At 36.8% G+C, this 15,100-nt stretch overlaps 1 protein-coding gene across 1 annotated transcript; it reads left to right on the top strand.

Annotated features, from left to right (window-relative positions):
- Positions 1 to 1,068: 1,068 nt before the first annotated feature.
- EMB2730 (Ribonuclease II/R family protein) lies at positions 1,069 to 13,263 on the top strand. Its single transcript, XM_008787360.6, has 15 exons — positions 1,069 to 1,509; positions 3,739 to 3,898; positions 4,077 to 4,190; positions 4,267 to 4,344; positions 4,420 to 4,551; positions 4,941 to 5,162; positions 6,089 to 6,271; positions 6,366 to 6,428; positions 6,552 to 6,658; positions 6,752 to 6,901; positions 7,010 to 7,169; positions 10,238 to 10,633; positions 10,782 to 11,006; positions 12,002 to 12,190; positions 12,648 to 13,263. Exons 1-14 carry the CDS (start codon positions 1,220 to 1,222, stop codon positions 12,116 to 12,118), a joined length of 2,397 nt encoding a protein of 798 aa, XP_008785582.2. The 5' UTR covers positions 1,069 to 1,219; the 3' UTR covers positions 12,119 to 12,190; positions 12,648 to 13,263.
- The last annotated feature ends 1,837 nt before the right edge of the window (positions 13,264 to 15,100 follow it).

Here is a 15,100-nt window from a genome sequence, read left to right as displayed (position 1 = left end):
ATCCCATCTGAAGGAGGTGATGAAGATGATGATAATGATGGTGAAAGAGAGTCAGAATCTCCTTGTATTGGAAATGGACGAGACCATTTTCTTGTTTTTGCAATAACATAAGCCAGTATATTTGTAATCTTTTCACTGATGTAGTTTTTTTGTCCTATGATTTAGTTGGTTTTCATAATACCCATTCACTTATTAAGAAGCCAAGATTCTTCCATGCACACTAACTTATAACAAAAAATAAAGCATAACCACACGCATGTAAGATAATCACTTTTGGGCTTTTAGCCGGGCCAAAGATGGGCCAAGCTTTGGAACCCTGGTCCAAAGCAACAACTCTTGACCAGGCTGGTGAACTTTCCACCAAGGGCTCATATTCATATCCAATCCATATCCAAACTTGATAAGAAAATCAAGCTTGGATCCAAATTTGGATCCATCAAAATACGGAAACCTAAAACTCGATTAGTAATTGGATTCGATTTTAAATTCTAGGTTTTTTGAGGACCAGCTATTAATGGTTAATAATTTTCAAAATTAAAAAGACTCTTATCAAAATAGTTTGGGGCATATTGCAATATAAAAAGAACACGATATGAAAAGTAAATAGAAAGGTTTGAAAACATCTAATCATTTTTGAAATAGAATTAATTTTTTTTTTTTATATTCAATTTGATTGAAAGATAATCAAAATCTAAATATTGGTTGGGATTCTAGAATTAAGATAGTACTAGACTATATATGAGAAAAAGGTGTGAATCTAAATATGAAAGAAGGAAACTAATATAGATGATGTAACCATACTATATATATATAGTTTATTTTCGGCATTTGAGTTATCCATGATTTGATAAAAAAATAAATTCTATATATAGAATATGAAGATGCTTTCATAGGATTTTAAAAAATTAATATAAATCTATAGCTAATTATTTTTAAAATAATCGGTTCGGATTTTCCAGTTTTTGGATATCATTTTCGTCCCTATAATCCTCTTTGGTTTGTATTGTTCCTGTAATTTCCATCAAACCTGAGGGGTATTCAAGTAACCCAGCCTCATTCTTCAAGCTTGATGCAGCCTCATTCTTCTCGCGGCTTATCGTCACTCTAAGAAGCTCGAAAACGATATCAAACAGCGAGTTCTCTGGTCTCTCTGCGCCTATAAACAGAAACAAGAACCCTAGCTCTCTTTCTTCCGTGAAACCCTAAAAAGCTCTCGCCGATGAAATCGCCCATGGCGACCAGAGCCATGAGCGGCTGCTCCCTCTTCCGCTCCTCCGCCTATTGCCCTCCGCTCTCCGCGTTCCTTTCCCTCCGTTTCTTCCAACCTCGCCCGTCCACTCTCTGCGGAAGCCTCCGATTGGGGCATCAAACTCCAAGATTTAGGTTGGATGGTGTCGTCTTCCGGTACGATGGAAGTGGCCGAAGCCGCTTCGCCCACAGTCTCGTCGACTCCGTCATGGAGGAGTTGGCAGAGATTCGCGCCAGTAGGCGAAGTCGTGCGTCTATCAAGTAACATTCTCTTTTCCGTTTCAGCCGATCAATTTTTGTTGCACAAATATATTCAGTTTTTATGCCAAATTTATCTTTCTCTTGAAAAATGTTTTCAACTAGTGGCCTCACAAGTTGTGACCTCGCTTCCTCACTTCAAATAATTTTAATTATAAAATAGTGATCTTTCATCGTGTCCCAGATGAATTGATTGCTAGTTTTCAGTGGTGTTGTCTATGCAATTAGTATAATTACATTTATGGGGAATTTTTTTTCCAGGATGATGATCCATGCATCTGTAGAATCAAGACCTAACTCCAGATTTGTTGCCCAATATCTCAAAATGGAAACTTTTTTGTAAAAAAAACTTTATAATTTCATTTTCGCATGGAAGAATGTGGAGGAACTAGAATAGTGAAGATGAAGTGGAGAGGTGCTTTAGTAGTGCTATGTGGTTGATATGTAGTATGAGAAGTTTTGAAGGATATCTTTAAGGCTCAATATTTTAAACCTCAAGAAAAGGAAATAAAATCTATAACCTACATACCTCAGTGATTAAAATGAATGAATATACATGATTGTAGATACTAAAATATAACTCTAACAGCATCTATCAATGCTTTGGTAAGTTTTGGTCGAAAATGACCGAAACTGACCAAAACCCGAAACTGGGGGTTAGTTTCAGTTTGGTCGGCCAAAACTTAAAACCTTGTTAAGGCTGCAATGCTTTATGCACCTTTTTTTTGCCAATGTGGAAGATTTCAAATCATAAAACGAGTGTTATTAGTTGAGAATGCTATGATGCATCTGTGGTTGATTAAAGGAGGAAGGATTGAATGTTACATTAGAGGAAATGGAAGAATTGCACCAGTTGAAGTTAGAGTGATGGAGAGCATATAATGACATGGTCATGCCTAGTAAAAATTGAAGTACATGTAGATAGATGTGCCTTGAATTGCGAGAAGGGTCATTAAAGAGGAAGGTGCAAATCAAACATAACAGGGATGGTAATTGTGAGAAAAGGTTTAGGATATATTTGCAGAGTATTGTGTCTCCAATTGGAACGGATGGCGAGGAATGATTCATAATGCTGCCTGCAATGGAAAATAGAACAGAGTGAGGTCTTCGTGGTACAAATGGTGGTGTTCGCAACAGAATTAGTGGCAGTAGATGAAAGGAATAACATCTGTAGGGTTTTGCTTTTCTATCACATCTTATATGAAGGACTACACATTTGTAGGGTGTTCGCAACATCGTTAGATTCAATATGTTGTATGTATAGATGTCTAGCAAAGGCACAGCACATTCCGGTGAAATGGAGTATGTCATAAATGTTAGCACAACACTTGATGCATGGGGTGATGAGGAATTAATTGAGCAATTTACTTCATGTGCAAAGGGATCTGCAATTGCATCAGGACACAGGGTTGGGAGTGAGTGATTTTTTTTCATCTTAAAATTATATGGTTAAGCACTTGGGGGAAAGAAAGGGAGGGAGTCCAACTTGCATTTAATTGTCTAGGCTCAAATAATTGGGGATGCATGACCCAGGAGTTGAATCCAGAACCTCCAGTTGCTAAGCAGGTGATATGGCCATTGGGATAAGCTCCAATTCACTATTAGTTAAATAAAGAGATCTGCACTTTTTTTAAGAATTCCATCCTTGTACCACCAAACCATGGATAGGTTAAGATTCCTGATATGATGTTAGCTTGTTCGTTGTTCTAGAAGAGAATTGAACTTTTATTTGAATTTTGAGCCCTGGGAGGATATGATCTTGTGGGGGTGTCAAGCAGGGGAAGAACCCGATTATATCTCGAAAAGGAAAATCCAGCCCAATCAGCCATGGCGAGAATCGAGATCTGAGAGGGAAGTGAGTTGATCCAATTACTGTCCTCAAGATTATTCGCAACCAAATTAGTAACTACTAAAGGCTGGTGTTAATTTTTAACACATTATCGCAGAATAGCTTATACCAGGTCTGTGCATATTCTTCAAAAAGTTTGGAGTCATTATCAGATCCAATAAATCATGCAGCTTCCACAAGAATTCTTAGTTTTTGCTTCATGTGGTCAGAATCATGAAGAACTTGTGAATGTTTGTTTGTTTATATGCTTGCTGTGAACCAAAATCAGTGATTATTAGCTGTTTGATATTTTCTTATTCCAAAGGTCAACTTTTCTCTCTATTTGTTTACTAAATTAGATTGTTGGTGCAAAATTGTAATTAGAATTCATTATTTTTTTGCAGAATGGGATTACCCAGCAGTAAGGAGTTATTTGAACTGAAACTTGAAAAAAGAACCTTGCAGAAAGGACTGCTGCTCGAATTTCGAAAAGATACCCAAAAATTATTGCTAGCAGTTGTGCAAAAGCCTGATGGGAAGAAAAATTGGATGGTGTATGATCAGGTTTTAATAGAAGCAACTACTGCAGCTTGTTGAATAGGTTGCTAGGTGTTTTTTCCTTTTGTGTGTATATGTGTTTTTATTTCTTTTCTATGTTTAATGCCATGCAAAATTCAACTGTTTACAAGGTAACAAGTTTGATTGTTTCTATTCTAATTTCTTTTTTGGTTCATCAAAGCAGAATGGTACTCTATCCTCTATAAAGCCCCAGCAAGTTACATATGTGGTGCCTGGTATCGAAGATTTTGACCATACAAAAATTGCTAATTTCGTTCAAAATGCTCAGGATCTCTTGGTAAGTAGTAAGACATGATTCTTATTTTTAATACGTGCAACCATTTTATTAATATATCCACAATGTTTTGTCAAAGGATCCATCGATCTTGGAGTGTGCTTGGGTGGAGCTTTTGGAAAATAACAAGTCAGTGACAGCTGAGGAACTAGCAGAGGTGCATTTTCATTCGAGCAAATTTGCCATGTTTTGCACTTCTGTGTTTAATAAATATAACTATCAATTGTTTCAGATAATATACGGTAGCAGGGATCCTCTTGAAAGCTATTGTGCCCATCATTTGTTGTCAAGAGATGACATATATTTTAACACAATGGAGACAAAAGGATTTTGTTCTGTTTATGAGCCTCGACCTACTATTCAGGTTTGTTCCTATTATGTCATTTCTGCACCTCAATAATTGATGTGGTATGGGAAAGGCCAATTCCTTGGAGTTGGAGTCCAAGCTATGCTGTTTAAGATTGATTGTTTTTCTTGCTATCTTCAGTTCATAGTAGATTTCTTTCTTTGTTCTCTCTTTGGCCTTGCTGTTTTTACAATATTATATGGTCTTATCCAAGTTTGCAATTGCCTTTGTGTTGTTACTTGCCCTTTCTTGGCTTGTTCTGATTTGACCTTGCAAGCATCACCCAACACTTTGGATGGAAATGCATGGTTTTGGTCATCCTAATTCATACATTCATTCAGTTGAGAAATCACTTTGTGTTTTCATGTACTGTTTGTGCCAAACTGATATTCTTTCCATGATATTAGGTGGAGGAACTTTTACACAGGAAGCTTGTCAAGGAAGCATGTGAGAAGGAACTTGAAGAATTTGTCCAGTTACTGATGTCTGCAAAGGAAATGCCTCCACGCTCTAAACCTCCTAAAAGTTCATGGATGATAGAAGAAAAGGTCAAGAGGAGGATTGAGGCTCTCGAGGCATATGCTATAGATTCATGCAGGAACGAGGAACAGAAGAAAACAGCTGGAAATGTAATATATCTGACACCAATAATGTGACTTAAAAAATTGGTTAGGTATCTTATTTATGTTATCATATGGATGGTGAGGAATGGTAACATAGAAAAGTTCATATTTTATTGCGTCCTATGATAGAACAGATGTTATGGCCAGTAACTCGAAGAAGATATTCTATTAAATCAAACACATTCATCATTAGTTTATTTCTGATGTAAACCTTTAAAAGAAGGTGCATGACCTATATTTCTTCATTGCATTGTTATGCATGATTTTGTTCAATATTATATATGATTTAGTGTCAAGATCTGCCATATTGACCTGTACTAATCCATACCAACTGTACCATATCGTATCATACCATACTGATAAGGTATCATTACGGTACCGAGGTTCGGTTCGGTATATGGGTGGAACCGATCCATATTGGTCTAAAATGAGTAGAACCGCCCCATACCGCCCAAAACGAGGGTGTATATAGTGCCTACCAACCCGTACCGCTCGATTTTGGGCATTATCGTGATAAAAGTGAGAAAAATGGTTGGAAATTGTCTTGATATAGGGTGTGTACCATATCGTACCACCCATACCATGCGAAACCGATTATGTACCAATATGGTACATGATACTGATATTGTGGACCTTATTTAGTGCTATTTAATCCCCCGCCCTCCCCAATCTGTACTCTACGTATTCTTAAATCATACAGTTCATTCCCATTTTTTTTTCTATCTTTTCTATGTATCGAAATATCTGATATCTCATGCTATTATTGATCTTTTGGTTGATTGACATAAAACTGAACATTTGACGTAGTAATCCTTATTTTGGCAGAAGAAGAATGGTAAAACTGTTCTTGCTGTGCTTTTTAGTGCTGGATTATATCATCATTTATTAAATTTATTTAATCAGCTTTGCTTGTTTGGTTGCTGTTTTGGTAGATACTCAAGGCAATGGGACTATCAAGAACATCATCTGCTGCAGTGAACCTTCTTATAGATATTGGATATTTCCCTGTTCATGTCAATCTTGATCTCTTAAAGTTCAACATCCATACGGACTATAGTGATGAAGTTTTGTCAGCTGCTGAAAAACTTTTGATGCCCTCTTCTGATCCTGATGAGGTAATAGTATTTTTATTTGGGGTTCTGCAAATATGTATATGCATATATACATGTACGTGTACATTAAATTCTTATTTTGTGAATTGCCTTTCAGAACAACAGGAAAGATCTTACATTTTTGAAAGTCTATGCAATTGATGTGGACGAGGCTGACGAGGTAGGATGAGATATTCATGCATTTCCAAGTGCATGTTACTTCGATTTTCTTTACCATCTTTCGAGAAATATTTTTTCTAAAAAGAAGTCCTTTTGCATTTTCAATATGATTTTGATGATGCAGCTTGATGATGCACTAAGTGCAACTAGGCTGCCTGATGGTCGGATAAAAGTCTGGATTCATGTTGCTGATCCTTCTTGCTTGGTTGAACCTCAGAGCATAATTGACAGGTTTTTACCTTTTTTTGTAATGTTTTAAATCTTTTTCATCAACAACATTGAGTTTGATGTGCTTAAAAATTAATTATCATTACTGGTATATAGGGAAGCAATGCGAAGAGGAACCTCGATATTTTTGCCTACTGCCACATTTCCAATGTTTCCGGAAAAGCTTGCTATGGATGGTATGAGCTTGCAACAAGGAAAACTTTGCAAAGCTGTCAGTGTATCTGTCACACTGCACGAAGATGGCAGGTAAAGAGTGGATGTTTGGTTCTGTTCATGTTGAGGTGTACCATTTCATTTCCGTGAAATGATTTTCTTTTTTTATGAGGAAATTTACTGCAATTTTCAAGTGCACAGTATTGCAGAATACACAGTAGACAACTCGGTCATTAGACCCACCTACATGTTGACATATGAGAGTGCATCTGAGTTGCTTCACTTGAACCTGGAAGAGGAGACCGAATTGAGGATTCTATGTGAAGCCGCTTCCCTCCGATCACAATGGCGTCGTCACCAGGTAATATTATTAGCCCTTTGGGGTATCTTTTATTTACTTCATTTATGAAGTCATTTTGTTTTTAGCTAAATCTCATTTCCTGAATTTTTGTCTTTAGCATAAACACATTACGGTCTTATAATTATTTATTCATGTGATGGAAGAATTGCTAACATATACGGTGAAATTAAATCTCATTCTAAGGGAAGTCCAAGCAATCTAATAGTTATTTAATGGCGCTTGATGAGTTAATGTTATTCAACTGACTATTGGTCTGTTGTCTGATGTGATTATGTTGGGATGAAAACAATCTTCTTTTTTTTTTTTTTAAGTAGTGAGAACAGTGGATGAAGTGCTTGTCTTTATCGCAAAGGGATTTTGACAATATGGTCCTTTGACCCAAAACCAAAAAAAAAATCCTGTTTTCTACAATAATGACAATTAGGTCCTCAAGTTTGATGACTGGACAAAAATAAACGCAGGTAGCAACAGAGTAGATCACTTTGTTGTTCCTCTTCTGAATGACAGTCATGCCCTTGAAGCTACTTTGGCTACATGCCTCCTGTCCTTCATCACTCTTCTCAGTGTCTGTCCCATCCATCCCAACTCCCTCTCTCTATATTTATGCAATGAGTCCAAAGTCAGCGGACCAAGCATCAGGCCAATACACCAATAGAAGTGAGTACTGAAGATCTCCCAGCATTGCAGAATTAGTACCTTCTCAGATGGAGCATCAACATCTCTGAACAATGGAGAAGAAAAAGGTTAGTGACATAGAGGAACATGACCTTCCAAAGAAAACCTGTAGATTCGAAGTTCCGTGAATCATGGAGCATTGGAGATGATTGGCAGGGTAGGACCAAAAGCTCTTGCGCAAATATATCATGCTGTTGTTTCACTTCTTTCCGGATGCTGCAACAACCTACACAATAATGATATAGGAACTAGAAGGGGGGAAAAGAAAAGACAGGATTCTTATATCCCTATAGAACCAAGTTACATAAAAGCCAGCCAAGACAGCCCGACTCCTTCCATCTCCTGTAGCTCATCACAGGAAACATGCTTAGCATCTGCATGACATGCAAATGAGATCCTAGCACCCACTTACCTTAGCCACGTTTCCTTCATCATATGAAAAGGAAACAGAAGCATCACATTTACAGAGGTTATCCATATCACAATCCACTGTCCATATGTAAACTGTAGTCTTTTTCCCTTACAAAACTTCAGTTGGATGTTAAAAAAAATCTCTCACACAGGTTAAACTTGTATGTCATGAACGTTGCTCAAAAAAAAGAAAAGATCTTGTATATTATGAACTTGCAAGTTAAGAATAGGACTTAATCCCTATTTTGTTATTGTGGTTGGAGGGCCAAAAAGTACTCCTTGGAGGATCAAAGCTCTTTTGAATGATTTTAAGATGTTTAGTAAAATTTTGGAACAACTTTTTACTCCTACCAAAAGCTGAAAAGTCTACTAGGAGAAAGCTCCAATTTGGAGCTTTTTTACTTGAGAAAATATAGAAAGTTGTTTCCATTTTCATGAAAATTCTGCTGAGTCAAAAATGCCATGTAATGTAATTATTATAATAATTATATTATATATTATATTATATTTATTATATTATATCAATAATATAATTATATGATGCCATATATAATAATATAATATAGTATAGTAATATGTCATAACAATGTTACTGTATTATTATAATAATATTATATTACAATATTATTATATGATAAGAATATTATAATGTAATATTATTATAATCATATTGTAATAATAGAATACTATTATTAAATTATAATCATATTATTATCATAATATATAATTTTGTAGAATTATTATTATTTTTTAATAAATATAAAAGCCTATTTTAGTATATTGCCCATGCTAATTCTTCATAAGATACTATGATATGATAAAATATAATATAGTAATATCATAACAATAATGATATAATAAACTCAATATTATATTATATTATATCATCATAAAATAATATCCTATTACAAAATTATTATTATAATACAATAATAGTGTAATATTTTTTTATTGCAATGATTTTATTATAATATAATAATACTATAAAATATTATTATATTTAGTAATAATATAATTTTTTATTATTTATTATATTGTTTAGATTAAAGTATCAAATGAATTAATAATTTATAAATTAAGAATATTTTATAATAACAATTTTTGATTGTACAAACAGTTAGACAAGTGAAAGTACTATATAATGTCATTTTCCCGCAACACTTCAAAAATTTAGTTACCAAACAACAACTTTTCAGTAAAAGCTCCACATACAAAAACTCTATTACCTATAGCAAAGTCTCTACGAAGGTGAAGTTGTTGGAGGCTAGAGCCTTAAAATAGGATTTTTGATGGCACAAAAGTGGCTGACCTTTTGCCCATGGGAATTTTGATGGATCATGTTGGAGGAAGGCTTGAGACGGATCAAAAAATGATGAGAAGAATATGAGTTGAAGGATGGGAAGGCAGATGAGAAAATGATTTGGGGAAACAAATGACTAGGCCACCTAAAACACCTTCAAGGGTATAGTTATCATCCAATAAGAAAAAGCGACAGAGTTATCTATTCCATCGCTGGTGCAGTGTTTGTTTTGCTATAGTCCCTAAAGTTGAGGACCTAATCGTCTTTGCTGTAGAAAGTGATATTTTTTGGTTTTGTTCTAAGAAAAGGGATTATATTGTCAAAATCCCTATTTGAGGGGCATTCACATGAAATATTTGGTGTTTTATTTCATTTCTTTTACTCTCTAGAAGCATGTCTCCATTATATGAATTACTTGTTGATTTCTATAAAGGATAGAGTTTTGTTTAGTTTCTTTGCAACTAGAGGAGCATATTTTCTTTTATCAGTACAGTGCACCTATGATTTCTCTGCTTAGAGAGAATTTCAGCTTAACATTGCTGCAAAACCCTTTTCTCATTCTGTTGTTGTTACTCAAATATTTCATAGATCAATGGAGTTAGTTTTTCTTACTTTCTTGCTGTTGATAGTATTGCGTCAATTTGATGAGTTTTTCAACAAAATTAACAAATTAAACTCGCAGGGTGCAATAGACACAGCCATGATAGAACCACGAATCAAGGTGACCAATCCTGAAGATCCTGAACCATCTCTAAGTCTCTTTGTCGAAGACCAATCAGACCCTGCAATGCGACTTGTCTCTGAAATGATGATACTCTGTGGGGAGGTTATAGCCTCCTTTGGTTCCTGCAACAATATACCTTTGCCTTACAGAGGGCAACCCCAATCAAATATCTCAGTTTCAGCTTTTGATCATCTTCCTGAAGGACCTGTCAGGAGTTCTGCTTATGTTAGAATAATGCGTGCTGCAGAAATGGATTTTAGAAATCCTATACGCCACGGTGTTCTGGGTGTTCCTGGTTATGTACAGTTTACATCTCCCATACGCAGATATGGTGATCTGCTAGCCCACTATCAGGTGTGTTTATTTACTTTGCAAAGTAAAGAGATTGTTTTTGACATGTTGGATCCATCAGATTCCTAATTTCTGTTTCTTTATAGCATGTCATATTATCATAGCTAGTACCATCCAATTTATTTAGGAGCATTATTTTATTGATTTTCAGGTGAAAGCTTTTCTTAGAGGAGAACCTATACCATTTTCAGCTGGTGAATTGGAAGGAATGGTGTGTCTCGTGAACATGCATGCTAGAGTAGCAAAGAGGCTCTACAGCAGCAGTCTAAGATATTGGTTGTTGGAGTATTTGAGAAGACAGCCAGGGGAAAGAAAGTTCCATGCATTGATCCTTCGGTTCATCAAGGATCGGATGGCTGCCTTGCTTCTTACAGAGGTAAATACATGCTTGTTATCTAATAATTTTTTGAATTATTTGCACAACTTAATGAACTGAAAGATTTGATGCACATTATTTATAGGTCTGCTTTTTGCCCCATCTTTTGTATATATATTTGCATTCGAGCATAACAAAGAAACTAGTTATAATTTGTTCTTTTTGGGGCAATTACTTTTAAAAACATACAAAAAATAATATAAAATTTTCAAGTGCTTCATTATTTATTCTCTCAATCATGTCTTTGTTACTTGTTTCATTTTGAAAACATGGCAGCACATAAGCTGGTCCTGGGTGTGCCCCTTGCTTTCCCCTGCCATTAAAACATGGAAAGTAGTTTGGCCAGGTTGGCTTCACACTTGATACCTCCCTGATAAGCGACAAGCTTGGGCTTGATATGATCTGTTCACTGGCCATATCCTAATTGATATGGTAGCAGGCTGTTGCACATCTAAAAAACATACCAAAACTTTCATTGATCGCAAAGGTTGTGATGTTTTGTAACATTTAATAACGTAAGCAATGAATCATACCATGAACAGTGTGAGCATGGTTCCTATACGCCCGCTCAAGAGGTGATCTTGTAATTAATTAATGTATTTGTTGCTTCTTATGGGTTCTTTGAAATGAAACCTGGCAGATTTTATATCATTGTTATGCAGACTTCTGTTTTGCAACATTTCCATCGCAATGCTTCATATTCTGTATCTTGGGTGCTGATTTTTTTTCTTGGCATCTTGTTATGCTTGATGACTCTTTATTCCTTTAGTTCGTGTTTGATTTTATTGGCTTTTCATCCCCGATGTTGGGGGGGGAGGGGGGGGGAGTGGCGGAAGGCGAGTGGGATTACTTGGTATCTTGTTGTGCTTGATGACTCTTTATTCTTTTATTTGGTGTTTGATTTTGTTGGCTTTTCATCTTGATATTTGGTATTACTAAAAAGAAGGTGAATATATATTAATGTTGCTCACTCCCTTACAAATTATGTATTGCAGGTAGGGATTCAAGCTTCTGCGATTGTGTCAGTTGGAAAACAGATTGGGGATGAAATAGTTGTTGTTGTTGAGGAAGCTCATCCCCGTGATGATGTCCTCTTTATTAAGGAAATATAAAGGAGTTTGGAAGGTCTTGTAGACGATGACATTGCTGCATTGTCCTTGAGCCCGGCCCCAGTGTTATCATCGGTAAGTAAAATGCTAATCTATTTTTTGAGTCATATTGCTTAAAATACCAGTCCTTTCATTTAAGTTGTGAGCATAAAGTGCCAAATACCTCCACTGCTAGGAATTGCGGAACATTGTGAACAACATTTTTTTTAAATTTAGCATCATTTTTCAATATGTTTGAGTTCAAGATCAACTTTGTGTGCAAGCTTAAAACAGAAATTTTGACTATACACGTAAATCCTGTTTTAAATATCCTGGGCAGCCCCTTGTGGGAATGATTGGCAATTGAAGATCCATAAGCCAATCCCAAATAGGTGGGAGAAGGTTTGATGGTTATGGGTGTTCATCCTGTTTTTAAGTATGTTAATGTTATTCTAGAAGTTAAGGTTCGACTTAATATTTCCCTTTTCAATCACTTAAGAGTGAAAAAGAAAATCAAAATAATTTTGTTTTGTGTCATCTTTTATGTTTACAGGAGCTTGACAAATTCGTGTAGTCCATAATATTTGCCCAACTGATCCAGTTGATGTGAGTGTTACTAATTTCAGTCATCTCACATGAGCAAGATATCCAACGAGCACTTTGTACGAATCTTGCTCCTAACAATGCCACTGATGACTGTTCCAAAACTGAAGCTATACAATTTATAAGATTGCTACTTTTTTCGCCTTCTGGATTTGCTGGAAGATGCTGCCAAAGCTTTGAGAATTTGGTGGTTGTGCTCCGCTGCCTTGAGCTCATGTTCTGCATCAGGGAATATACCATCTATTCAGGTTAATTTTGTGGACAGTGACTGGTTTCTGTATTATCTTTGACGCATGATGTGCACCAGAACGCTTGTGGAGCCACATGCGATATGGCTGGGTGCGAATTCTGTTGGTGACCTATGACAGGCTTATTGTGTTTTCTCTAACCAGTTGAAAGTATGGGGGGGAAATGAAGAAAGATGTGTATTACATTTTCAGGTCAGTAATAAAGTTTTGCCATATATTTGTCCATGTGTACGTTCTAATTTATCAAGTTTCCACAATTTTGGATTGTTGCCTAAACTGAAACTTGCAATGTAATCTGAGATTATTCAACTTTGTGTATCTTTTTTGATTTTGATGATGTTCAACTTTTCCTATCTAATGGATAGACAAAACAGAAGTTAATTTGTGCAACAGGGCTTATTCAGCATCTTTTGTTACAAAAGGAGCTAACCTCTGATCTCATCCCTCATCCATGCAAGCACTTGAAACCATCTTTTTATCTTGAGCCTAGTGGGGAGAGCCTGTCTCCAGGTGTCCGTGACATCCAGCTGATACAGCTTCTCTTTTGGCCAATTAGCTGGTTTATTAGCCAACAGTAGGCATGAGAAGATTTTAGACTTGATCTGCTTTGTTGAATATTTAGTATTCTAGATAGTGCGGAAGGTAAGGAAACTTATCCTGCACTCAAACAACAAAACGGATTATAGCTGAGTTACCTAAACTCTAGATCCTTGGATGTTTCAACCGCAGATTTGGACCAAATGTAGATATCGCATTCGAACAAGAGCTCTAGCTAGGCTTTACATTGTCTTTTGACTGTTGGCCGATATCCTACATATTAGCTGGACCTGGACCCTGCAAGATGGGCCATCTTTTTGACAGCCAAATATAGCACAGTACAGTGATGTCCCTGAAATGTGGTTGGTTATTCCTAGCTTTCTAAATGACTGCTGCATAACATAGGAGAGAGCTTCTCTGATCCCAAAGGACACCCAACGTTGTTTTGAGAGAATAATCTTACCCATGTCGTAGCGAAAAGTAGAATCTAACTTGAAGCAATTTTATATGCAGATGAGATGGCGAATAATGTGCCATGATGATGTTATTTGCTTCAATACACTTGCTCAGCACCCCAGTCACGACTGTAGGGCGATGCTTTTAAGTTCATCGATATTGCGTCATGAAGCCATAGCTTCCGAAACATGGTTTCATTACGGCAGCAGCGGCTTTTAATGGCAGATTTTGGGCAAAATTTTCATTTTACCCCCTTCATATGACCGGATTTCGTCCTTCTTCTCCTCCGCCTAGATTTTTTTTTTGGGTACAACGGTTGCTCACAACAATCTAGTGTAAGTGTAACCAACAGAATCGAGAGAAATAAAGTAGCACAAAGGTGGGGGACAGTATCAGACCATGTCTATAGGACATTTTCTGAATGATAAGCAGCAAATGAGGCGATCCAATCTGCCGCCCTATTCATTTCTCAGTACACGTAAGCAGCCTAAAGAGAGTGCCAATCTCTCACCAGCTTCTTGATATCCCTGAGCAAGGTTGCGACCGTCGCCCTATTGCCCTACATCTCGGATTCACTCAATCACCATGGCCGAGTCTTCTTCCAAAAGGATATTATCAGCCTCTAGGATACTCCTCGCATATGTGATACCCTTTCATGCTGCCCTGATCTCCGCTCCTATAACAGTCATGTCATAAGTGCGCCGCCCGCCTGCAGCAACCAACCTCGAGAGGTGATCCCAAATTACAAAACCTGTCCCTCCTCTATCTTCTTCCGTCGAGACACTATCATCGAAGTTCACCTTGAGAAAACTAGGAGATAGGGGCTCCCAAGTAATAAAGGTAACTTTGAATCCTATGACAGCGATATGGAAATTTCAGATGTCCTGAGCCCTCTAAGGTGAAGTCGCCCTGGTAGATATAATGATCTCGTTGGAATGACGGATGACTTTGTTGGATGACTTTATCCACAAATATAATACACAAGTAGGCATGGGTGATGCCACACTCTCCCACCTCCGGTCCCCCGCCACGTATGAGAGTTGCCACGTATTAGTGTTAGGCCTCGTACCACCGTTCTTTTCTTGAACCCGTGATCCCAGGGTACGGGAGGGGGCATTCTCGATAATATACGTTTACGAGACACTGGAATGGAAATGCCCAT

The sequence above is a fragment of the Phoenix dactylifera genome, chromosome 8 (genome assembly GCF_051530095.1).
Source record: "Phoenix dactylifera cultivar Ajwa chromosome 8, Ajwa_hap1_PhDact_Kaust_v1.1, whole genome shotgun sequence".
Taxonomy (NCBI): domain Eukaryota; kingdom Viridiplantae; phylum Streptophyta; class Magnoliopsida; order Arecales; family Arecaceae; genus Phoenix; species Phoenix dactylifera.
Note: the sequence above shows the minus strand (reverse complement) of the source record. Positions and strands in the feature narration are given on the sequence as shown.